At 32.1% G+C, this 27,858-nt stretch overlaps 1 protein-coding gene across 2 annotated transcripts; it reads right to left on the minus strand.

Annotated features, from left to right (window-relative positions):
- Positions 1 to 357: 357 nt before the first annotated feature.
- LOC126739368 (serrate RNA effector molecule homolog) lies at positions 358 to 27,270 on the minus strand. Of its 2 annotated transcripts, none has more exons than XM_050445016.1 (13): positions 26,851 to 27,270; positions 24,511 to 24,666; positions 24,113 to 24,304; positions 20,279 to 20,345; positions 20,054 to 20,219; positions 19,221 to 19,995; positions 13,122 to 13,395; positions 7,559 to 7,765; positions 7,364 to 7,501; positions 7,089 to 7,305; positions 6,865 to 7,033; positions 662 to 757; positions 358 to 592 (listed from the first exon to the last, which is right to left on the minus strand). In XM_050445016.1, exons 1-13 carry the CDS (start codon positions 26,970 to 26,972, stop codon positions 514 to 516), a joined length of 2,658 nt encoding a protein of 885 aa, XP_050300973.1. In that variant the 5' UTR covers positions 26,973 to 27,270; the 3' UTR covers positions 358 to 513. The 2 variants fall into 2 exon arrangements, with proteins under 2 accessions (XP_050300973.1, XP_050300972.1); XM_050445015.1 differs by having other exon boundaries at positions 24,113 to 24,328.
- Positions 27,271 to 27,858: the final 588 nt, after the last annotated feature.

The following is a 27,858-nucleotide window of genomic DNA, read 5'->3' on the forward strand; positions in this document are numbered from 1 at the left end:
AATTCTGTTATTATTATTTTTAATAGGATTATATTGCATTAGTCCACTAAATGATAATGTATCATAAGTTCTGCATGCTCAGCACTTACGGTAATAGGTATCAAAAAATCCTCAGTTTTATTTTTCTTTTCCCATGTAATCGAAGAACAGTTCATATCACCACACACCAGAATAGAACTATCACCCACATTGTCACTTATCCAGGATAATTTTGAAGAAAAACAAGAATATGCCATACGATCACTTGGCGGAATATAAACGCTACAAAGATACACTGTATTGATTCCGACTTTGTATATGTCATAAAAACAGTGATTATACTAATTTAACAGCATGAGTCAAATAAAACACCCATAATTATTTAGAATATCTTTTTCTATATTTCTCTATTACGTACTATTTATACGTACAACTACAAAACTAAAACATGGAAAACAATTTTCACAAGAAAACTTAGGTTGGCGAATGACATACAACATACATAATATTACGAAAATCCGTTAGACTTGGCAATTATATGAACTCTTCTGGTTCTCTGGGAGCATCCAGATCCCTGTAGTGGATAATTGGTCTGCCAAAATCGGACGGACCCCTAAAAAAATCGTCTAATGAATAAAGAAGAATAATCAGTGTTCATTCGAAGGGATTATAATGCCCTTACCTTCCTCGGGGAGCATAACCCCGTGCCCTTTGCGGGAATCCTTGATTATAATAAGGCTGAGGTCTACCCCCGTAACCGCCACCGTACCCACCATACCTACAACAAAAATTCAAATTCATATATCATGTCACATTGTTCCTTTAATTTTTAAAATATTATCTACTTTTTATCATTCCTATACTCCTATAGAAGTGTAAATGGATATAACCTGTCTACACTTATATTCCTTATAAAAATCGGTAATAAAAGTAATATTTAATAAATTATGAGATATCCGAACTAAAAACTACTTAAAAAATCAGTTTTCTTAAACATAAGATCATTATTTTGTCATAAAATGGCTACTAGAATATTTCAAGGAAAAAAAACATAGAATATTACCAACATCCACACAGGACAAGAAATAATGTTATAAAAAATGTATAATACGGAGATCACATAAAGTCATTGGAGCCAATAATATAATATCTCTAGCACCTAAGTTATAAAATATAATTCCAAATCATATTAAATATACTACGAAGATGAGACTATTTAAAGGAATGGATTTATAAATCGGATAGACAGAAAATTTATTTATCTAATATGCGTAGGTAATAATGATTGAATTTTTAACATTCTGTATTTAGTTCTAAATTTTTAAAAAAATGTGACGAGAAGAGAGAAATTGCATCCAGGAGAAAAAATTAAGAGAAATTGAGTATCTACAGGCTTTTTTTTCAGAAGTGAATAAACCACTTCAAAAGTGAACGGTTTATTAATATTATTTTTGTTTTATATTTATATGTATCCATTTTGTACATGAATAAACATAATTTTATTTATACGGAGTGAATAGTCATTTATTTTACTAGCTACTATAAACCGTTAAATATGAATATACCAGAAATCACCTTTATAAAAGTCACTTAATAAAACATAAAAAATGTTAAAAGGTGATATTGATAGTTTCAGTATGTACACATAATTTCTAATTTGGACAGTGAATATGCATAATAACTGATGATTTTAGTAGTTATCGATAATTCCTGATACGCGCCGTTATTTTGCATAATAACCGATGGTTTTAGTGTTAACACATAATATTTGTAATTATGTGACATAATAACTTCCCAATATATGTAGTTATTATGCATATTAGCGAATTTAGGATATTAGCGGTAACATATACAGTGACCGCCTAAAGTTCCGCATAAATTCGATAAAAATTAGAGAAATGATTTTTTGAGAAAACGCTCGGACCCGTCGATTTTTATTTTAAGTTGCGCATTATTTCACATAAATTTTTGTATACAGGGTGGAAGAAAAAAAAAATGACGTCATCGGTCATTTTTTTAAACGGAATGCTATATTTTTTATTGCATTTATGATATATAGGCGAAATTTCAAGCAAGTTTTGTATAACACACCTTATCTCAAAACTCAAAATATTTTTATGTTTCCGAAATATTTTAACATTTAAATAACAAGAAAGCAAGTAAGTACGTCTATTTACAAATTAAGATAAAATGGAGGATAAAATGTTATAAACTGTGAAAACTCTTATTAATGTATCAAGTGTTCAAACTGATCTCCATTTACCAGTGGCGTGCAGTGGCATTAAGAGTAGGGTAGGCACTAGGCAATAAGGTAGCATAATTTTTTTTAATGTACTTACCATTAGAAAATCGTCGAGAAGAATCATTTTCTTGATGAAGTGGAACATTGTCTTTATTTACACAAATTTATTTAAAAATGTCTGACTAAATGAGAAACAGAAACAATAATTTTTAATAAATTAGTTCAATACGATGATTTTTCACCAAAAATGCATTGACAACATCGTCATAAAAAGTCGACTTACGTTTTAAATCTAGCAAAAGTTCTTTCTCCAAGGAAATTATTGATAAACTCCTAAGCCGTTCTTGTCCTTGAGTATTACGTAAATACGTGTGGATGCGTTTTAATCCAGAGAATGAACGTTCTGCAGATGCCGAGCTAGCGGGTATTGTTACGATTAATTTTGCTAATTTGATTAATTGAGGGAACACTTCGCACATTTTTTTCCTGGCAAAAACGTATGACTTCATAAGCATCCATGCCTTTGAATTCTTATAATGAATACAAACAATTAAGCTCATTTTTCAATCTCTCAAAATCAAACTTTTGTCCGTATTTTAATCCATTGAATATTTCATCTGGAAATTTATTTCTAAAAGTTTCGAAACAATTAGAATCCAAAAGGCGGAAAAAATCTAATAGTCTAATTTCCCTGTAGCGATCATCAATTTCGCTTTTGATGTTGTCAACTATTTCTCTGAAAATTCGCCTGTAATGCGTTTTAACATCATCCATATTTCGTTTTCTTCGAGGTTCGCCATAAGCATTCGCACATTTACTATATATTTTTTCGAATTCTATGAAGAAATTCTCCAAAAATGCTTTGAAACTCTCATTTTTTTTAATACAATAGCCAATATCAGATAGTTTCGACTGTATAATATTATACAGTACATCCGTCTGAACAAATATTTGATTGAAAATTTCCAAAAAATAATTGAATTCAAAATCTTCTAGTGTCAATAAATACATTCTAGCTGCCGAAAGATTCTCACCATCCCAGTTTGATTGATTTTCAAGCATATCATTAAATAGGTTTTTCAAATTAAAAAGTTCACTGAAAATTACGAGTTATGGGCCCATCGAGTCTGTACTACACGTGGTAATTTTTTAGAACAAAATCTAATTTAATTAATTTCGTTCGCTTGTCGCGTATAAGCGCTATAATAGGTGCTGCCTTCGCATCTCCATATATTTTTCATATCAAGGCAATGTCCACCTTACGAAGCCCGCATATGGGTCACCTACATGGGGAATAGCAAGTGCGCTTAAAAGCAAGATTGCACTATTTTGGATTCCTGGAAATGTTTGCGTTTGCTTTATAATGCCGATGAAAATGATATTTGATATTTTTGATAAAAGGAAGAAGTGAATATTATATTGTAATTTATTTCTCTAATTTTACAAATATTGCTAGGGTAGGCAATGCCTTTTTGCCTACATCAGAAAGCAAGACGGTTTACAAACTCATGTAAAACACTTTCAATTATTTCGGGTGATATACGTCTAATTTCATATCTAATTCTATTTTTCAAATCTTCTACGTTGTTTGGCTTCTCAATATAAACTTTACTTTTCAGGTACCCCCATAGAAAATAGTCGCAGGGAATTAGGTCTGGTGACCTGGCCGGCCACTCTATTGACCCTCTTCGTCCTATCCATCTTCCTGGAAACACTGTATCCAAGTAATTACGAACATCTCGAAATAAATGTGGAGGTGCGAGGTCTTGCTGAAACCATTATCTGTCGGGACAGCAGGGTCTTGTTCGTCTGGGTATAGGGCAGCCAAAGCAGGGATAAGATCTTCTTGAAGAAAATTCAAATAGCGTTGTCCTGTTACGTTTTCTTCGAAAAAGTATGGCCCTATTACTTTATTTTCCACGATACCAGCCCAAACATTAATAGATTTACGGTACTGTGTATGAGCCTCAGTTGCCCAGTGTGGATTTGACACTGACCAGTACCGACAATTTTGCCGATTTACGACACCTTTTAAACAAAAAGTTGCTTCATCCGACAACAAAACTCGTAACACAAACTGACGGTTATTATTGCGAATGTTCATCATTTGCTCGCAAAATTGGTTTCTTCCATCAGGATCGTCCTCGTTTAATTCGTGTATTAGTCTAATTTTATAAGGTTGGTATTCATTTGCTTTTAAGATGCGCCTTACTGACGTTCCGGCTATATTATTATCAACTGAAATTTGTGAAGTTGCATTTTCTTCGACGGAGAGCAGAACGTTTAATTTTGTTTCTTCAGAAATTTTTGGACGACCTAATCTTGGCAAATCCCTAACATAACCTGAAGTTATGAATTTGTGCTCTATTCTACCAACTGTTGACTGAGAAATAGGATGGTTTGGGTATTTGGCATTCAACAGTTCACTTACTTCTTTTTGCGTGCGCACTCGATCCCCGTACCCTAGCATCATCAAAATTTCAATTCGTTGGGTTTCTGTTAAATTACCCATAATTTATTCTGATAAAAACTATTAATTTTCGGACTGACAGTGACATTCGAAAATGGAGATTCTTTACAAGTGCAACCTGGGAAATAGAAATAATTGGCAGTGTTTATAACATAATTTTTATCCTCGATTTTACCTTAATTTTTAATTAAACGTACTTATTTGTTTTCTTGTTATTTAAATGTAAATATTTCGGAAACAGTTGAGTTTTGAGATAAGGTGTGTTATACGAAACTTGCTTGGAATTTCACCTATATTTCATAAATGCAATAAAAAATATAGCATTCCATTAAAAAAAATGACCGATGACGTCATATCTTTTTTTTTTTGTTCCACCCTGTATACAAAAATTTATGTGAAATAATGCGCAACTTAAAATAAAAATCGACGGGTCCGAGCATTTTCTCAAAAAATCATGTCTCTAATTTTTATCGAATTTATGCGGAACATTAGGCGGTCACTGTATATGTCTCTTTTAATCCTTAAACTTATTTCCAAAAGTATTTTATTGATTTTCAATATAATTGTGTTATTTTTTCAATATGTAATTGTTGGTTTAACCATTTGGACATTTTAATAGTGTGTGAATTTGTTTTTAGCTTTCCTCCTGGACGGCTATTCTGTAAACGCGTGAAACAACATTCACACGAGAAGTGGGCGAAGCTCACTCGAAAATTACTAAAAGTTTATTCTGTAAACAGGGGAGCGCTCACATTGTGTGAAAAATGCGTGATCACACTTCTACTGCGAAATTGTGAGGGAGAAGGGTATCCTAAGCTAACTTCCCAGACAGGTGACAGAAAGACGCGTGGGCGATGAAAATCAAAAAAAAAATAGCGTTGTTTTGTTTGGTTCTGATTATAAAAAAATCCCTCCGATTATTATTATCGGGTATAATAATAACCATAATATGGATTTTGCTGAGCTGCTAATCGCTAATGAGGTAGGTATTAATATTAGGTAACATTATTGTTTATTAATTTGCAGAAAATCACTATTCTTATGGAACTTTTCTGTAACTAAATTTAAGGTATTGGGGAACCTCCGTGATGCTGAAGAAGATTTGGAAGGAGAAAGGCTAGTTTTCCAAAGGATTGATCCCTTTGCATCATTAACTGACCAAGCTTTTATAAAAAGATTCAGGGTAAACAAAGAACTTGCCCGTGATATAATTGAAGTGGTAACTCCATATATGCAAGCTTTTTACCCTAATGTTTCACCTACTTTTCGCCATTGCTTCCAAGTTTTCCTTTAGCGTTACAGTGATGTTTTCCCACAAGTTTTGGGCGTCTTTCTTTGTAAAACTATTTGAAAATAGTCCACTTTGTAGCTGTGGGTGTTTTTTCATCCACTCAAAATTTTTTTTTGTCCATTGGTCATGTCGATCGATTACACTCTGCCATTTTAATACCACAGACTACTTCTATCTAATTTCTAATTTATTAAAGTGGTAACACTAACACAGACAATTATTAATGTCTTTTAATCCGTTGTCCAAAAAAATAAATAATAAATACGCGGCATCCGGTACGTCAAATGTCAAAATCCTTGTCAGGTCAGCGGCGCGTCGAACGTATGAGCGCGCGTATTCTATTGGTCGAGAATCTGGCAACGCTGTAAGAATTACATGATCGTGATGATCGTTCACCACACGGTCACTGCTATTACAGAATACTAATTTTTATACCTAGGGAGAGGAACGTGATGTGAGATCCCTTCTCTCAGGAGGAAGTGTCACTTCCTCCAAAATTACAGAATAGCCGCCCTGATGAAACTACAAATTAGTAGCAAAATATGTACAGAGATTCTGTAATTATAGAATAGGTAATTAATATTAGATTAGAAAGAATTTTGCGATGACACGAATGCCAGACTACGAAAATTTTTCATTTATTAGTAGGTCACCCTTGAGTCTTTTTTCATACCCAATAAGGTTTAATTGCTCTATAAATTCTGAAACTTAATATAAATCAAGTAGTCTACAGAGGAAAGACTTGTGTGTCGAAGTGACCCTCACCTATCCATGTGTTAAAATGCATTTTTTGACATGATATTATTGGAACATCCTGTGCAATACGTGCTAACGCTTATACCCAATAAGAATATTATAAGCTTTCAATATAGTTTTACTTGCCCTGGATGTTGAAAAGTGGGCTGCTCTTCCCTTTTTGGCTGCGTGGGAGGCTCCAGCATCGGCCTCTTGTGATCTTTCAGATAATTATTGAAGAACTCGACCTCCTTCTTAACCTCCTCGATTTTCTCGCCGTGTTTGTTAAATATGTGTTTGCGCACAAAATCGGGTCCTAAAAACGAAAAATTAATGACCGATATTTACAATAATTATCATATGCTGTCTACCTTTAAACTTCTTCCCGGATAATGGACACAACCACTTATCTTTTGCCAATTCCCTAGTGTTTGCTTGCACAAACTTGTCAACTTCTGTATCCACATCCTTTAGAGCCATCGCGATAAGTTTGGCTTCGTTCTTGTCTTTCTCTTCGGTCGGTTTTTCCGGTAAGAAATTGGCCATTTTCGTTTCTATCGGGGCGCCAATAAATTGAGTCATGTCGGTCTAAATTAAAAACAGGTTCACACCCTATTCATCAAAGAAAAAAAGAAAAAAATCAAACCTTCGAAGTTGGAGGGGGACCCCGCGCATGCAAAATTCCACATCTGTTGGGCATCTCGTCCTCGTTAGGATACTCACAATGATTATAATAATCTACCGAATGTACTACCCTTAGGTACAAAATAATACGATCCAAGACCTAAACAAAAAAAGCTCTTATAGTTCTTCTAAACCGTTAATTTGTGTAGCTATTTACCTTAATAAGGTTTTCATCTCTATCCACGGTAGTAACGGATTCCTGATTTTCAGAGGAGGGTTGTAGGCCCAGAAGCTCTTCCTCCTCGGCGCTGGCCTCTTCGATAAGATAGTCGGTGATGTTGTGTAAAACCGGATTATTGCTGACCAAACCAAATGTTTGTTGAGATTTGTCTGATTTTTCTGACTCGTCTACCCATAAACCAGCCTAAAAAGTTGAATTTTAGCTGTTGAAGACTTACTGGAGGAGTGATTTTAAGTAAGGGTTCCTGTTTTTTCCGCATTTTTGCAATAAACTGGCCTAAGACAACTTCTGAAGTATCTTAGTCAGACATGTGAAATATAACAAGGTGTTTTAGAATAAGATGCTAGTTGTTAGGTGGCTGAATTCTTAGAGTCACTTAAAAAAGAAAAGTTGAATAAACCCATGACTGAAACATCTTAATTTTTAAAATCTATCAAGTTTAAAATCTTTAATAACTTTTACTTAATATTTCTATGAATATTAGCAAACTCTTTTTAGGCATCAATAGAATATTTTCTAGAAAAGTTAACCAGTAGTGTAATGGTTATATTAAATACACTTTATTTATTTTGGGGCCAATTTGATTTCTTAATTTTTTTTTCGTCCAACATCTACTGTTTATAACAGTTGATCTAAATTCAGCCAGTACTTGAGTCATTCCAAGAAGAATTTCTTATTTTGGATATTAATTTGGAAAATGTTCACTGGTTTGTTTTATAATCATAATAAATGTATGGCATTTTATAGCTGGCGCAGGGAAAGCGTGTATATCCTTACAGTTTATATCTACATTAAAAAAATCAAGCACAGCATGATTTAACAATTAGCAAGCAGTGCTTAAAAGACATCTAGCAACACAATTTCTAGAAATTAACTTTTTTGTATATGATGGTAGGCTAAAACCAATAGAGTTTTAAAAAAATATATATTTATTCACAGTTCCCTGAAATTCGCGTGAAATGATCAATATATTATTTAACATTAAAAAATTGGAATGTATAAGGAGATATGAAACTAAAGATTTCAAACCACAAAGTGATGCTTTCAAATATAAAAAAATTAAAAAACCTACAGGAATCTTTGACAATTATCTACAGTTCAGAGGTTATGCATATTTTATAATAAAATATAGTCGACGCTTCTAGATTGTACACCAATCTAAGTATAGGCTATTTTTATATTCAATGATGTATGCTATAAGTTTTTTGTGGAAAAATGGTTATTTTTAAATAAATTTAAATAAACCAAATTTTAATACAGCTTTCTGAGTAATTACTAACGGAGCTAAGATAGTTGTATATCCTATATTCCATATGTTAACATACAGGGTGATTTTTAAGTTGATACTTTTTTTTAACTGTGTATAGAACTCGGTAAAATATACATTTTTTTCGACACTCAAAAACAAGGGACATACAGAATAAAAAATGTGAATATGGGTTTGTTTTTCATCGTCTGTTTATGTTTAGTTTTTGCTCGAATTTTTGTATTATCGATCACGCATTGTACCGATCAGTTAGTCTTAGACACTTTTGGTTTATTGTTGTTAATTTTAAATTTGCAAATCCTAAAAATGGCACATCGTTATGAAAACAATGAACTTGTGGATATGTTGCTTATTAATGGAGAGGGTCTTCAAAGTGTTGCTGCTGCTTCGGTATTATACGCAGACCGCTTTCCTTTACGGAATCATCCTACACCCAGAAGTTTCATAAATCTTATTCAACGGGCTAGGGATACTGGCGATTTACGGGAACATCGTGGAGGGCATGCAGGAAGAGGAAGGAGACCTGAAAATGTTCATAGGAAAGAACAAATTTTAAATCTCATCGAAGAAGATCCAACAACAAGTACTCGAGTTGTTGCAGGGCAGGTCGGATTAAGTCAAACAAAAGTATGGACAACATTGCGCGAGAATCAATTTAATCCTTTTCACGTTCAACGTGTCCAAGCGCTACTGCCTAAAGACTTCCCCCGCAGAGTTCAGTTTGGGAATGGTTCCTACAATAACATGAAAATGATCAACATTTTTCGAACAAAATTTTAGGCATGGACGAGGCAACATTCACCCGAAACGGAATTAACAATTTTCGAAATACGCATGTTTGATCTGTTGATAATCCCCATGCAATTCGCAGAACCAATTTTCAACACCGCTTTTCTGCTAATGTGTGGGCAGGAATTCTGAATGGGATACTTGTTGGACCATTTATCTTACCAGACCGTTTGACGGGCGATGTTTATTTGGACTTTTTGCAAAATAATCTGCCTGTTCTCTTAGAAGACGTGCCACTGAATATCAGGCAAGCTATGTGGCTCCTGCAGGATGGAGCACCTGCCCATTTTAGACGAGAAGTGTGCGACTTTTTTTGTGGGGGTATATGAAAAGTTTAGTTTTCCAGACGCTTATCGACGCACAAGAAGAACTAATAGCACGTATTGAGCAGGCTGCGGCGACAGTTAGACAAAAACCGATTTCTCTATTGCGTGCCGTTACGGAACAGTGGTTACGTCGAGCAAATCGTTGTGTTGAAGTTAATGGTGACAACTTTGAACAACTTATTTAAATTAGAGAGGACCGTATTGGACTCATTTTATAACATTTTGGCAATGCCATTTTTTTATTTTTCGGTTTTTTGAATAAAGTTATTTGAAAAACATGTTTATTTTACCGAGTTCCATATACAGTTAAAAAAAAAAAGTATCAACTTAAAAATCACCCTGTAGATTCTACTAAAGCTTTGTAGATATTTGTAATAATTTTTTTATCCATTTTTGTTCTTTCAAGGTAAAATTTGTCAGCAACTTTTCCAGTTTTCCACTGATGTAATCAACATAAGAATCTTACCCCATATGTTAATAAAAAAATCCAAAGATTTAATTCAATTAATAGCCTGAATATCGTTGCAGTCGCAATTTTATTGGTCACTATTTGTAAATGTATGTATTTTTATTATTCGAATTTGGGCTGATGTAGCTTTAGTCACTAGTATTTACGAAAATTACTCTGTATTTAGGAAAATTAGGCTGAGATCAAACCAACTTTTTACCACTAATAAAATATTTGTCGCCTTCGTGTAACCCAATGTAACCTCGCCCATATGCATTTTTCTAAAACCTTACTAATAGTCTTTATGACAGCAATGGGTCGATAATTATCTAATTGGATGAACAATATAGTAAAGTATCACAATAGTTTTCTTCACTAAGTGCTTTAGGCAATATAGGACTCAAAAACTAATGATAATGATTTTTAATATTATTTGAAATACCCTTTTCTATATTTTATACCATATCCTTAATTCCATTCCAATTTAATTTTTCAAAGGTTTTTTTTAAGCTCCACCTTTAAGTTCATTTGACACAAATTGGATTTAAAACTGTGAAATAGGCATATTACACAACTTGTAGGTGCTGAATTTAACTTTAAACAATGACGAACGCTCCATTAATTTGTTAAGTTTCAATACCTCTATGAAATCTTTTAAAACATTCTTATTTTAAATAAATAGTTGGACTAGCTACTGCTTCAGTGCTAAACATTGACTTTCATTTAACCTCCTGGTTGTATGATTCTTGCCTGTGATGTTATGTCATTTAAGACTCTACACATTGACTGCCATATTGATAGTAATGTTGTCTTTAATGTACAATTTGACTTTTTCATGTGTCAACGATACGAAACAAACGTAAAATGATGGCCAAACTTTAAGTTCATAATTTATTGTTTTATGAATGTGAATAGAAATTTATGGTTTGCAGTTAGTTTCTGAGACCTGGCTTTCGTCCGGAATTTTAATATTTCAATTTAATTTAATAAATATTTTACAATTATTTAATATTTTTGAATCCTTTAGTAACATTTTCAAATTGTCCAAGTAAAAGCCTAAGCTACACTATTTCTAAAAATGTATTTTCCCCGTTTTAATTAATTCTTTTTCAGTTTTTTGAAAACATGTTTGGTCTGAAAAGAAGGACTGTAAGATTGATGCATGGGTTAGGGTATAGGGATGATTGTCGTCAGGCGTTTGTTAGTTTGAATCTACTGACAAAACCATCCATTTATCTATTAGAGTATCTCATGTATGTTAAAAATAACGAAAGTGTGTTCAGGAGCAATAAGGATTCATTATTACCACACTAGAGAACATCAAAAGCTCATACCTTTGTATCGGCGTCTAAGAAGGTGTCAGGATGGCATTGGATACTGTGTGATAAAATTTTAAAATGCTTTACCACCTTCATTTAGAATATTTAATAAGGAATGTGTTCTATACACTTGGGGAATTTTGTGACTCAGATTTTAAAATGTTGTAGTTTTAATATCTTAAATTTCATCACTGTCGTTCCGTATAAAAATGTCCGCCTTCTATTTTACTATTTTAATACTTTATATGTTGTCTGTGAAATTATCTTGTCTTGTATACATAAAATATAGTAATAATTTTTATTGTATCAATCTTGTAAAAATTTTAGAATTATTTTAAACAAACTTTTTATTACTGTAGAAAATTCTGTAGTAGTTTTATGATCTGTGTAAATTGATGTATATATGACACGAATAAATTAGTCAGAATCCTGGCGATTTTTAACATTCAATGTCACGCCTACGTGGACGCGACTGGTGAGAATAGAAAATTAGTTTTTATTAAAAGTGCATAGAAAATAACTAAGAAATCAAACTGGCTCTAAAATAAATGAGGATTTTAATATTAATTTTTACTTTAAGAACAAGCCGTGTACATAATCTATTTAGTACACATCCGGTAGAGGCCACTGGTTTTTAGGCCACTAACTTTTTTACAAAAAAAAATGTTTTGTTAAAAATGTAGCACGCTCTAGTTGCTAAAAATTATTGGATAATTTTTTTTGGTACCCTAAGAATTCACTTCCTAAAACCGGCATCTTATTCTAAAACATTGTGTAAATTTCACATGTCTCCAGACATGGAAGTTGTCTCAGGCTACACTGTGAAAAATGCGAAAACATACTAAGAGTTTAAAAGGATTAATTGAAAAGATATTAATTTATTAAAATAATTACTAGATGTTCTTCTAGTAATTGAGCCTCACAATGCTGTACCAATATCGATTGAAAATGTCAACATTTACTAATTTAATCCGGCTTTTAAAATTGATCAACTCCATCCAGACGATAACGCCGATAGGAATATTTGAAATTGATTTGTATTTATAATGATATTGCTTAATTTATAATAAAATTAATCGACTGATTATCAAATAGAGGAATCTGTTCGAAAATTAACAAAAAAAGGCAGGGAATTGAATCATAAAATGAGAAAAGAAAGCAATTACAATGTGTTTAATAGCATAATGTTCTCGATGTTCGACCTTCCCTATCACCTTCTTTTTTCAACTTATGCCACGAATGTTAAAAAATTAAGGTTTTATATTACGTTTAATTTTACTACTTTGGTTACAATGACAGTAAGTCTACTTAGCTACTTACTACAGTTACTATAGCTTTCCTAAAGAAATCTAATAATATCTTTACTCTTATCTAATAGGAAACATCTTACCTTCGCGTCCAAATTTAACGTAACCTTAGCAGCGATCCTGATATCGCTTCTGACCACTTGTTTGTGGGCCACGATACCGTTCACGGGCCTAATACGCCTGCTCAGATCACGATTAACGATAGCACCGAGTTCGCACTCGCGCAAACGGATGTTATTTAAGTTCCAACAGATCTCTTTGATGTTAGCGTCCCTTTTAAAGGTGACCCAACCGCGACGCAACCAACGCCGTTCGGGCTGCGGATCTGCGAGGGCCACACGAAGAAAACCGTCGTATCTATAGACAAGTTTTTAACATAAAAAACTGAAGCTATAAAGGTTAAAAATTAAATAAAGTTACTAAAAATCACAGAGAATCCCCTTAGATGATACTATAGAAATCGAAATTCAAGGCTACACCCAACAGTTTCATGAATATTGGTGTCTCAGGTTTTAATACACGAATTTTCATAACATACTACAGGATCGAAAATAACATTGGTTTGCTAAATTAACTAAGTGGGAGAATCTTAGTTAGTAGTAGATAGTTTTAATAAAAAAAGAACAAAATCATAAAGTTCTTTAAGAAACAGTCTGCATTCTGCAAACTTTTATAATTCAAAGAGTTTCGACCTGAGTTTTCTCATCTATTTTATAGAAAACCATCATTATTCTCTTTTGGTTCAAAGTTTTGTTGTTCGGCGTATTATTTTCAAGGTTTCAGTGATCTACATTCCTCCTCGAGTTTTTAGTAATAAGACAAATGAAGGCATTCATTTTATTTATGGGTTTTGTAATGACAATGCTCAGTTGTACTTAACGTTCGTCATCACAAGTAGATATCCAAACTGAAGATAGATAGATATTGGTATAATATATACAAATTCAGTACTTATACAAGTCAAATTCCATTAAACATATTTCAAATAAAATTTAAAAACTACAAAAAAAAGGTAATGAAACTACAGGTGAAAACTGGATCTGAGGTAATCCTCAAATAAGAAGGCACCATGCACAAAATACCTTTTGATTTGTTTTTTGAACTGATTAAAGTTAAGAGCTTAAATTCTAGCTGGTACGCAATTAAATGAATTTAGTGCTAAATATCTTGCACCATTTCTGGATCTTTCCAGACGAAAAAACTTAAAAATTCTTCGCGACAGTTTAAACAAACTTTCTCTCCCTCCTTTTGTTAGAGGGTTATGTGCAAAGTTAAATGCACTTAAGTGCATGGAATAGTAAAAAAATTCTCAGACAAAGAAGATGCAAAATTTGTTCAAAGAGCGTATAGTATTGTAGAGAGTTGAAATTATATCACTCAAATAAAACATATTCCAATGAATGGCTTTTTTTGCTCCTTTTAAAAGTACTATACAAAGTACAGGGTATTCCATTGTAAAAAAATGAAATATTACGAATTGAAAATTTAAAAATATTTCTTATTAATGTAAAATACCTGGTCACCGTCGATCAATAGGAGGTAGTCTTCTTAAATCGTGGTAGGAATTTTATTAAAAAGTTTTAATTACCAGCATTACAAAACACTGTATCGCGAGGACATAAATTTGATAAAAAAAAATAAAACCTAAATTTCTGTCTAAACTACACAAAATTCGGATAGTTAGTTCTTATGAAAGTTACCTTTATTTCTCCCAAGGCACCTAAAAATATAAAAATATACGGAGTGTTTCATTTAAAATTCTGGTGTTAAAGTCGGTGCAGCACTTTTTGAACACCCTGATTAATTGATAAAACCCAAATAATTAAAAAAGTCGCTTAAAACGAAAACACTTCTATAAGAATTTTTTTTGCACACCCTGTAGATTTTGAGAAAAGGTATAGACCCGTAATAAAATGGCCACCCTGTCCATTGTAATACCTCAGTTTATAGTGTATCGTTTCTAAAACGTTTCAAAAGGCCTCGTTTTACCGAAGGCACATTTTCAACCTTCTTTTTATGGTTTAACACCAGTGGCGCACAGAGGCGGAGCAAGTAGGTTCATTTGCCCCGGACCCCGCTGAAGCCAAAAAAAAAACCCAAAAAGAAGGAGCAAAAAAGCAAAAACCGGAATCGCTCTTGGTAGAGGAGAGACGCGTATTAGTGCCCAACTTAGCAGACAAAGCTTAACAGAATGATGAACATGAACTGATTATTACAAAACTGTTTTGAAAACTAGAGACCATTCTTTATAGATAGATATATAATTTATTGGTATAATATATATAAATTTAGTACGTATACAAGTCAAATTCAATTAAATATATGAAATGACACGAATAAAATTATGCAATATTGGTGAATATTTAAAACAAATTTTGAAAACTACAAAAAAAAAGCGGTAATAAAACGGCATTACAGGTTAAAACTGGATCCGAGGTACTCCTGAAATGAAACAGGCGCCACCTACAAGATACCTCTTGATTTGTTCTTTGAACTGATTAAAGTTAAGAGCTTTAATTCTAGCTGGTACGCAATTAAATAATTTTAATGCTAAATATTTTGAACCAGTTCTGAATCTTTCCAGATGACCAAAGTCAGGTACAAGATTACTGTTCTTTCTTGTGGGGTAGGTGTGAAAATTTATGAGAGTTATGATATGGCATAATATACACACACGGGGTAAGTGTGTATATTATGCCATATCATGTATATCATGCCGTTAGAAGTGTATTTCTTGTAGTCACTTAGACCAGATGTGTGAATAAGAAGAGTTCTCGAGACAGCTTCTTTGACAGGTTTAAGGCAAAATCGGAAACGAACGATTAGGAATAGGAAGAATCTATGAAATTCTGTACATTTTCTGATGCTAACCAGAAAATTAAGTAGGCTTGAAATCTAAGCAACAACTGCATATTTCAACTCTGTAGTATCAGTCAGGATCCTCCCAGGATGTTAGCATTTTATAGTTGGTTGGTACTGTTTGTTGAAAAAACTGATTAGTTTTTGAGTAAGATTTTGTACATGTTTGACAGATGAAAGCGACCATGAAAGAAATAAGAGGATTCAAGAAATGAATTATCACATTTTGCTTGCGTAGGCCATGAAAATCCGCATCCTATTGGTGTGCATGATTTACAGTTGAGCTCAATATATCTGAAGTAGCTTAATTGGAAAATATCCTTCGTCATATGTTATCTTCTAATTTTTTTCGTTTGTTTGAAATGCAGCTCTAGTCTTTATACAAGCCACTTTGTATATTATAAATAGGACTAAAAAGCTGCTCTTGGATTTAGTAAAAGATATTGCAAAGAGTTGTCATAACATAGTGTCAGGATTGAAGACATAATATATTCCTCTAGTGAGTTCGCTTTTCCATAAATTATGCAATATAATTTGATCACCTATTCAAAGGCTTGAAAATGTTCAGCGCAAATTCATCAGGTAGCCAGATATGCTCTTATGAAGTTGGACTTGGATGTTATCTGTTTTGAGATCTTGTCCTATTTGAGTATTAACTCTTTATCAAGCAGAGGGTAGTTCTTTCAAAATTGTTTTGCATTTATATCTCTGAATGGTATTGTTAGAAGTCCAGAATGTTAAAACCTTTTATCTTTATATATATATCCTATTATAAAACCAGTGCAAAGGGTTAAAAAACAAACGTTTCCATTAAATCAAATGTAAATTATAAAACTGAATTTTCAGAATTGAATATAACCTGGAATGTGAGTTAGTAAACTAAGGTTGTTATTTATGACAAAATTTTCACTTTACTATTAACTTAGAATATTAGAATTACTAATATTGCAATTTTCATTAACTTGTTTACCTGTAGTGAATTTCTAGTTTCTATTTTACTTTTAATGTTAAGCATGGTAGCAACAAAAACAAATAAGAGAAAGAAACGTCAAAGTCTGATTTTAATTATGAATCTGGCTGGCATTATGGTCTTATGGTATATTATCCATATTAAAGTTAAATATTTCTTTTTAATATTTTATTAGAATTAACCAAGAACATTACTGATACTGAGTTAAGAGCTTAATTTTCATATTTGTTACTCAAAACTATTTTTTTAACAACATAATTTACAACAAAAACCGATTTAACACCAATCTCTCATCAACATATGAGGCATAAAGAGACAGCTGACCCTACAACAATAAAAACGACAAAACCTGTAAGTAAGAAGAAATTAAATAAAGTATGAAGTTTGTAATTTTTTATTGTTTCCCGTTTTTTCTGTTACTTTGGTTATAATTTTATTCTTTTTTTTTAATTTTTTTGTCATAAAATTTTAATTACAATTTGATTCTCAGGCAACTATTCACATTTGTTATTTCTTACTTTCTTAGTATATTGGCTTCAAATTTGAGTTTGCTTATGTTAACTTTACAAATATATTTGACTTTAGTTCTGTATATTTATAGTTAGGTATCATTTTTAATAGATAAACATATATTTTATAATTTAAATTTAAATAATTTTTCCTAACCTGGTTTTGTAAGTTTGCTTTTTTTTTTTATTGTATATAGGTTAAAAAAGCTACTTCAGACGATCGATTTATATATTTTGGTGGACGTATCGATCTCTATGAGATCATCGTTAGGACTATATATCGTAGATCATCTTCGTTAATAACAATAATTGTAAAACCATAATAAGTATTAAGACTTATAGGACTTTCATGACCTAGAGTTTATTTGGACATGAACTTTGTTTGCTTTTTTTCAAATATACAAATGATTAGAACAAACCATCTTTTTAGAAATTCTTCAAAATTTCAAAAAATTAATAAAAGAGCAATTCAACGTCAGTAAACAAATGGTTTCCAGAACAATAAAAAATTATCACCTCCGTGGAAGAGTGACAAACCTTAAAAGAGGTGGCCGCAAGAGAAAAACCTCAGTACTGCTGGACAAGAGAATTAAACGACAGTCAAAATAAGAAGTCAGAATAATCCGCGTCTATCTTCAACACAGATTTTGGCTGAATTGGAGGCGCCTGGGGTTTCATCCAGGACTGTGCAGCGGCAATTAGTGGAGGCGGGGCTTCCTGGAAGGAGACCAGCAAAAAAAACCCCATCTATCAAAAAAAAAATGTAGCTGCTAGAATGTTATTTGCAACACGTCACCGTTACTGGACAGCTAAGGACTGGAATAAGGTTTTGTTTAGTGACGAGTCTAAATATAATATTTTTGGAAGTGATGGAGCGCAGTTCGTACATCGCCCAGCAAACAAAAGGCTTGATCCAAAATATGTTTCTGGTACTGTGAAGCACGGAGGTGGCAATTTAATGGTTTGGGGTTGTTTTTCGGGTTATGGAATGGGTCCTATCCACAAAATTAAGGGCACTATGGATAGATTTATGTATCGGACTATACTGGAAGATGTAATGTTGCCTTACGCCGAATGGGAAATGCCGCTAAGATTCGCGTTCCAACACGATAACGACCCCAAACATACGGCCAAACTCGTGAAGGAATGGTTTTTGGCTAACAAAATTCAAGTTTTAAAATGGCCACCGCAATCGCCGGACTTGAACCCAATTGAAAATCTTTGGGAGATTATAGAGAAAAAGATTCGCACTAAAAACATCGGGAATCGTGCTCAATTATTTGAAGAAATCGAGAATGCCTGGAAATCAATGGATCCGGCTGTAATTTCGAATCTCATTGGATCGATGCCGAATAGATGTGAAAAAGTTATCCAGAATCAAGGGTACTGGACAAAGGGACTGTATTAGGTTAGTTTCATTAGTATAGGGTACAAATGTACTTTAAGGATAAGTCTCTCTAATTTTGTCGCACAGAATTTTTTGCATTTTTTTATTTTTCCTAATAAATCTTGAGAAATGTTTTTTTTTTTTTAAATTTATTTTAGTGCCTTTTTAAACTACTTCAAAACAACATAACATCCTTCAGCACAAAAAGAGGAATTTAATCATTTTTATCTTACATAAAAGACGTAAGTAGTCGAGTCTCTCTAATTTTGTCTGATACTGTATATCAAAAAAAAACATGCTTCCTTCGTCTTTTTATTAAATGTTTTATGTGATGCTGTAGATTTTATGTTGTTGCTTTTTATAAAATATTTTAATATTCACGTGCCTTATTTTCTAAATTATTTCATTTGCATTTCTTTTGGTATTTATGAATTATGAAAATAATGAGATTTCTTACCTTGCACAAATAGCTTCCACCTCTTGTCTAGTAATCGTAGGTGCCAAATTCCTTAAAAATATCGAAGTGGTCTTATGCAATGCCCTCGGTTTTTCCGGCTTATCGTCCGCTATAATCTGAACCTCGTCTTTATCGTTAGCCTTGTCATCCTCGATTTCTTGCGGCTTTTCTTCTTCCTCCTTTTCTTCCTCCTTGTCTTTAGCATTTTCCTCCTGTTTCTTATCTTTCTTCTCATCGTCATTCTCGTCTTCGCTTGAGCTGCTTGAACTGGAAGATGAGCTACTGCTACCGGAGTACGACCTCTTTCTCTTTTTCTCTCTGGACGGCTTCTCTTCCTCTTTCTTTTCCTCGGGTTCTTGTTTGTCTTCTTGTTGAGGTTCTTCGTTCTTTTGCTCCTCGTCTTTCGGCGCTTCGTTCATCTCCTCGTCTTTAATTTCTTCACCTTCTTCAGTTTTTTCTGCGGGTTTTTCTTCATCCTTTTCTTGAGTTTCCAGTGCTCCTTTTTCAATACTCTCTTCCATTTTCTCCTCGGCAACTTCTTTCGCTTCCTCTTTATTTTCATCCTCTTCGTTTTCGATGATTTCTCCGTCTTGTTTGTCATCATCGACGTCACCGTTAGTCTTGGCTTCTTTATCGTCATCTTTTTCCGTTTTAACTTTTACTTCTTCGGTCGCTTTTTCTTCCTTTTTCTTCGCTTCTTCGGCCGCTTTCGCTTCTCGGGCCTTTTCGGCAGCCAATTCCTTTTCTTTTTGCTCCCGATATTTCGCTTCCATTTCTAAAATCATGCAATATAATACCGCAAAAAATCAACCAACAATAATCCCAACAATTACCTTTATATTCGTTTTCCAAGCTTTCTAGATCTTCTTCTGTACCCCCTTCAAGCTTGATAACAACGGTATCTAACAGTTTTAGAAGACTGGTAGTTTGGGCGCAATCGACGGAAGTGTCCTCGATTTTCCCGCTTTGTAGGAGATCAATAAATACTTCCAAACGTCGCTAAAAGTTATTAGAGATTTAGAGAAAAACGGTACTACACATTTATTCGTAAAAGTTACCTTCAGGGACGCAGATTGCTCTTCTTTTCTCTTAACGGAATCTTCCGGGTGATATTTAATCCTGAACCTATAATAGATTCCCAAATACCCGAAAAAATTAGCAAGACAGCGTGACAAAAGCTATATAAGGCCTTTCACACTCGTTCATACACATTCGTCCTAGTCAACTTAAAATATGCCATAAAAGTAGATAAGGCAATTAAAGATTTAACTGGATAACTTTTTTTTAACCTAACAAATGAATTTTTATTTATTAAATCATAGTTACACAGTTAGAAGTTATTATAATAGTAAAATCCGAATTATATAGTTATATTCCCCTCGATGCAAGAATCTGTGTGGGAAGAATTCAACAATAAAAGAGTACAACTTCCTTTTTTTGTTCAACTTACTTTAAAGAATTTAATGTGAGTTTTTTCTAAATAATTGTGAGGTAATAGAACATTTAACATGATAACTACAATACAAGGTTACAATGAGTTAAACTTTATGATTATTCATAATATATAGCTTTTTACTAAATTGTACTGGGTTGGTTCTAAAAATTTAATGGATCTCATTCTGAAGTCACTATAGCATATGGGGAGAATCAGTTGTTTATCTTCATTAGATATATTGCTTTCGCAATGGTTTATTGGATGTTTTCATGATTGTGCATGAAGCGACAATTAGTAATACAGAATTAAATTCTGATATGTATATATGTTTCATTATAAATTTCCTGTGTAGAGTATAAATTTAGTTTTTTAACAATTATTTTTAGTATTTTATTCTGCATTATATGTACATACTGCCCCAGAGTAATATTCCATATCTTAGTATTGATTCCACCAAACTTTGGTACAAGCATACTTCAGTTTAAAATATGGCATAAAATTTGTAAACAAGAAAACGTAGTTTTTTTTTGTTAAATGTGCAATATGTAAATGCCATTTCAAGTTATTGTCGATGATAATACCCAAATACTTGAAGGCCTATTTTAAAGAGGTAATCATTACAAAAATTAGATTTTTCTTAGATTAGTTTTTTGTGTAGTCAATTATTTTCTTTGAATTATTACAGTATGTTTTATATTCTCTTTCTTTTTTTTTTTTTAATTTTCTCATCTCTTTTTCTATTTTATTGATAGTTTTAATTTAAAAACTATATTTTTTTACCTATTAGATAATGAAAAGTTGTCTAGAACCAAAAAAAAATTTTTTTTTTTTCAAAACTTAGTGACTTATCTGACAAAAACTGACTTTCCACTTATTTGCGATAAAAAATGGCATAACTTCTGCAATTTTCATAGCGATACGAATTGCTTTCGAGAAATAAAATAGCGTTTTTTTTTTCGTTTTACTCGAAAACCTTAAGGTTATGTGAGAAAAGTATAGACTAAGAAGTAATAACATTTTTTTCTGAGGCAATTATTTTCTGCAAAAAAACCCTTTTTTCTTTAACCCTACCCCATACAACTTACAAGTGAGAAATTGTTTTTAAAAATATTTTTTTTCCAACATAATAATACGCATGAATAAAAGCTGGTTTCTAAACTAATCTAATACAAAAACTGCTATTAGATTGAATATTATGGACGAAAAACGGTGATTTTTCAAAATAATTTCTTACTGAACAAATGTTTGGGATGGGTTAATGAAAAACAATGTTTTTTGCAGAAAATATATATATTCAATATTAAATTTAATAACACTGTTTATTTAAATTTGATATAATTTTATATATAAATATTTAGTATAAACACAGCGTTATTAAATCGGATAATAAGGACGAAAACCAGTGATTTTTCAGAGATTTTCAAATCTTCAATCAAGGTTCAAGAATTTCATCAAATATTTGAGAATCGTATATGATATACATATACTCAATAATTAAATGAATATACCTTGACCATATAGGGCTGATAAATGTACCAAAACCATGTGTTGCTTGGGTAAGTTGAAAAAACATTCAGTTACAACTATCAATCATGTTACAACTTTGAATGTCTCTAAAAATAATAACATTTCATCAAAGTTTTTTTTATACTTCTAATGTTAACTATTATGTAACTTATTTTTTGTATAGATCCGAAGAGCTTCCACCGTTTCACACAAAAATGCCACTATAGTAACAGTTTGAAGCAGCTACACTTTCTGTTTTCTACCCATAGTTTATTTTACATTTTAATACTTCTAGATGGTATAAACTTGTAGGACATTAAATATCTGGGGCTTTATGTTTGCAATTATAGTTCCTTTTATATTTTTTGTTTGAATGTTCACAATTCACACACTTTTTATTTTCTTTATTTGGGGCTGTAGGTTAGTATTTTCAAATATATTCTCTTCCACAATATAAACAGGGTTTTCTTTTGAATGAAAACAAATTCAGTAAAAAAACTTTAATTTATCTCAGATTGTAAAAACTAATTTGTTATTGATGCATTTTTTAAGTTGAACCTCTGTGGCAGGCATGTGGGTAATAAAAAGTTGAAAAAAATAAATATCCTTTGTTCATTAAAGGTCTTTATGCATGTGTTGCAAAACAGAGTAAATCTATTAAAAAGTGAAAATTTTGTAAATTCTAGACTTTTTATTACCTACTAACTTGCTTACACCCCACATTTCTCCCAAAAATCATTCGCTCCAACAAGCAAACAGAAAAAAAAAATTAATAACCTTAAATTTGGCATTTTAATCTTACTACAACCAGATTGTGATCTCACCTGTGTCCCGCCACCAAGTGGCGACCCTGACAAAATTGTCAAATGATAAAACGCACGCGAGGGTGCCGTGCATTGCGCGCAACGGCCCCTTTTTTTACAAAAAACGGAAATCCCAGAAAGACCGCGCTCTATGTTTTCAATACACTTTAAACGGTTTAAATAACGCGCATAGAGCGGTCTGCTGTGTTTTTGTTTCTGCAACTTGGTTGAGCAGTATCAGGCTGCAGAAGAAAGGTCTGGGTTACTTTTTTATCGTGAAGGATTTTATGGGAATACGGTGATATAATAAAAGGGGTACGTATGGGTATCTTACCTATACATGTTCCTATGTTAAAATTAACAGTCATTGCAAAATATAAATTTGGCGAAATACAGGATGATTTTAAAGTTAATATTCCAATCAAATTTATTTTCAAGAAAAAAAATTACAGGATAATAATTTAACAAATTTGTTTCAGGGACACAATGAATCATAAGATTTGTGTGTGCCTAACTCAATACAAATATCAATTTTATTTAAATGAATACATTACGAAAAGCTACAATAATATTCAGAACCCATCAGAAAAGAAAAATTGGCTTGTATAAATGATAATGATTATACAAATATCTTATCACAAATATCTGTATTGTCTAATCATTAATATATTTCTTAATTTTGAAGAAAGGTCTATTTTTAAGGTGAATTGGTATTAAATTAACTATCATAGGCATGGTAAAAAAAAACATGTTTTTGAATTGAAAAGTAAAATGCTGGTGCAGCTGCCTAATGTTGAGCAGTCCAGAGACTCTCAGTAACTCAGATGGAAACCTCTTATTTTTAAAAAGCATAACTTTAATTATATATTTTTGTACAATTGTACAAAAGTGAGTTCTGACTTGTAACAATACTCTTTAACTGTAAGTATTTAACTGAAAAATCATCCTGAAAAAAAAATTGATTAATAACTTTCATTATTGGAAATTCAATCTTGGAATGACCCTGTACTAAAAAGAATTTTTCAAATCAATTCCCTGCTTACAAAATATTTTACAAGAATAATTTGATCTGTAACCAAAAATGTAGTTAACGGTATTGCTTGATTATAAATTAATCTAGTCCTATCAGATTATATATTCTTACATACCATTCATCATCCTTATGAGCCACAAAGAACTCATTAAGCTGCTGTCTCTGGAACTCCAACTTATAATCATTATACTTCTCAATAGCGTCACTATCAGAGATATTATCATCTTGGGTGGCCAAAAATGACTTAAAGGACATCATTGGAGGTGGCTGACCTTCAGCAGATGGGGCCTGAACCCCTGGAGGTTCTCTGAACAAAAAACCTCGTTGAAAACTGAGGAAAAGATAATGATTTTGTTAGTAATGTTAGAAGTTTAAGACATTTAATAGAAAACAAAGGGAGATCTAAAAGAAAACTATTAACAAAAAAAAACAAAAATACATGCTCCTGAATTTATTAAAAAAACTACCAGTGCAATCCAAAACAAATAATCAATGAAAACCAAAAAATTCTACCTGTGAGGGGCTTGATGATATGGGTTGTATGGAGGATAATATCCTTCACTTCCATAGTAATCGTGCCTCATCCTTTTAGCTGCTGGCTCCATTCCAGGAGAGTAACCTCTATCCCTTGGTCTATATTCTCTTGGCCTTGGTCTTGACCAATTGTCTCTGAAAAAAAAGTATAATTTTTGTAAAGTTGGTATAACAAAATGTGATTAAAAATAGAAAGTAGGACTATTAAAATTGAAAAAGGTTAAAATTAAGCTTCAAAGTATTTTGTAGTGATAGCCTCACAAATAAGATGAAATATCTTTATGATCAACAATTTAATAAACTTGGCATCAAGAAAAATCTTGACCAAAATGGCATCATGATATGTCATAAATAAATTGAACTGACTTTAGTTGTAATGTATGTCATGGCCTAATTATAATTAAATAAAGACATGAGTAAAGGACAAATTTGGAATTTCGATCTAACTAACAGGGGAACAATAAAATAAATAACAAATAAATGAAAAGATAGCTATTAAATGTCATGCATGGAATACCTCATTTTCTACCCATCTGGATTATTATTTCTTCTCAAAACCCACCAACTACATTATTATTTAGCTTTTCAATTAATGTTTAAATTCAAAACCTACTAGCGGTTTAGATAGAGCTGTTAGTAGGTTTTGAATTTACTACAAATCATTACTGAAATGAACCGATCATCTCTCAGTGAGTTGAATATAATTCTGAGTTTTCTATTAAGGATTATTTACAAAAACATTAATATGTATCCAACAATATATAATAATAGCATCTCAAATTTTAGTAGTTTAGACTTTTGTAAAGTTTCAGGAGATTTGACATATTACTGTAGTTGCAGTTCCAAATAATCAATTTTCTTCTTCAATGCAATTTGTGAGGGCCCTAGCTCTGAGGGGGGAGGCATTTTAGGAGACATGTTTATAGAAAAAAAGTCCTTATTTGACTCCAGCAGTACCCTCTTAAAGTATTTGCACTGAATTTTGTACCCCTATATATAATAGCTTTTACTATAAAGCATTCCACAAATATGCACATAACAGGTATAGTATTCACAGAACATCCTTCCATACTCCCAAAACATCACAATTTCAAAAAGTCTGTTCTATAGAATACATGATTTATACTTAAATTTAGTATAAAATGACTAGTCACTGGAAGATGCAGAGGTTAAAACATAGTTATTGTTTATTAAGTAAAACAGATCAGTATTTAATAATTGTACAGTCAAAAAAGAGAAAGAACTTCTAAATTCAGTAGTTTTATGGACAGGAATTTCAAATGCTATAATATTTCTGTTTAGATTGCCTTGTTTAGCTGTAAAGAGTTCAAACAGATAGTAGCAAGGGCCTTCATGCTCATACATCCTACTCACACTGCAAAATGGAGGGTGCGGGTCATATTTTAAAATATTATTAACCCTTTAAACAGCTGTTACATGCTCAAATTTGCATACATTGCACACAAAGCGAACTTCTGCATTTTGGGCCATCTCTATCTTATGTTGTAAGTTGCAAGTTAAGTAATTATAGTAAACTGCATTGGAATAGTTCAGTTGTGATAAAATTAGGGATTTAGTTATTATCAGTTTAGTACATTTAAGGCATTCATGCTTTTTGGTTTCAAATGTACTGTTAATGGTTTTGTTTTGACTTATCAAATATTCTTATCAAATATTACTCCAAGATTTTGATCCTGATTCACAGAGAAAAGCAATACACTGCTTATGTGTAATTTCGTAAAATTCTACAAGCAAAACTTTAGTAATAGTCACATCAGAACCAACAAGCATTTTGGCAGTCCCAAAAACCAATAATTAGGGACATTTTGGGAAGGGCACCAATTGAATCATGTCCAGGTAAATTCAAGCTAGAGAAAAGTAGTTTCTTTCTTTTGCCTTTATTTATATATTTGAATGGATCACATTTTTGTTTAAAACTTTCCATCTGTTCACTCACTTTATACCTAATCTTAATCACATAACAAGAAGCCTTAATTTAAATTTTCCGAAACAAATGGTCTGACACGTGAAATCCCTTGAAAGAAACTTCTTTAGTTTAGGCTTAATAAGTATTTTATTTATATTATTCTTTTTATTGAGATGTTATTTGATTCAATTATGTACCAAAAATGTTGTCAAATAAAAAAAAAACTACTACTACTATATCAGTGGAAAATATAAATATTACACCAATCTTTGCAAAATGGAAACCATTTGCACAAAGCTGCTTTTCGCTCTATTAAAACACCCTGACCCTTAACGTACTCACTCTTGAAACATTAGATTACATCTATTTAATCTAGATCTCACAGTTATTACCTTTCAGGCCAATCATCCCTGGCCCTAGTAGACCTTTCTGCCCCACGGTAACTAGCCTCAGCCCTTTCACCTCTAAATTTATCCCTGCGTTTTCTATCGTATTCGTCGTCGCTGTCGGCCATTATATATGATAAAACAGAAGCCTTGTCAGTCTAAGTTCTTAAATTGAAGGAATTGGGGGTACTTTTACTTCTAACTTATTGAGGATATACTTCAGTGAGGATCCTTTTATGGCTGTAACCACTAACCAGTTATAATAAGTCAAATTATATCGGTCACGCTTTATATTCGACGATTTCTGGAGTAAATAAAGTGTAAGCCAATTATAAGAATTAAAAAGGCAAAAAATATGAAAACTTTCTAAAGACCACACAAAACTCTTCCCTCAATTCCTCATTCACCACATAAATGATGGTGAGCGGTGAGCGTGGGTTTGATGACATATGACGTATGACGTTTGGATAAGCGTAAAGGCCGTATTATATATTCAGATGCGATTATGTTTTGCGATTAGTACGCGCAATTAAAATTTAGTTGCGCGTTAATATTATTTTTAATTTAATTTGTTTACATTCTGTTGTTGACAAGGAATGAACTTATATCTTTAATAGAATCATGTAAAAATTAATTAAAGCCTTTACAAGTTGTAAAAAGCTATTTTCATAATAATTTTTACTTTATTTACTTTATTTATTCATTCATAAAAATAATACATCTCAAACCAAATATATATTATACACAATGGAGCATTGCTCTGTGTGTGTATCTAATTACTTTAATATATATCTGTTTTTTCCAATATAACAAATTTTAATAACCTCTATATTTTTTATAATTTTTTCACAAAATGTATCACTTTGATAATTATAATACAATAGAACTATTAATAAATATACTCGCCGGCACAAAATTCCGCCACCCTGAAATATTGGCCAAGTTTGATGTTTTATAAATTTTTTATTTTTTATCAGATTCTCACGATTTTGCCATCAGTTTTTATATACATTT

Source organism: Anthonomus grandis, chromosome 8 (assembly GCF_022605725.1).
Source record: "Anthonomus grandis grandis chromosome 8, icAntGran1.3, whole genome shotgun sequence".
Classification (NCBI taxonomy): Eukaryota; Metazoa; Arthropoda; class Insecta; order Coleoptera; family Curculionidae; genus Anthonomus; species Anthonomus grandis.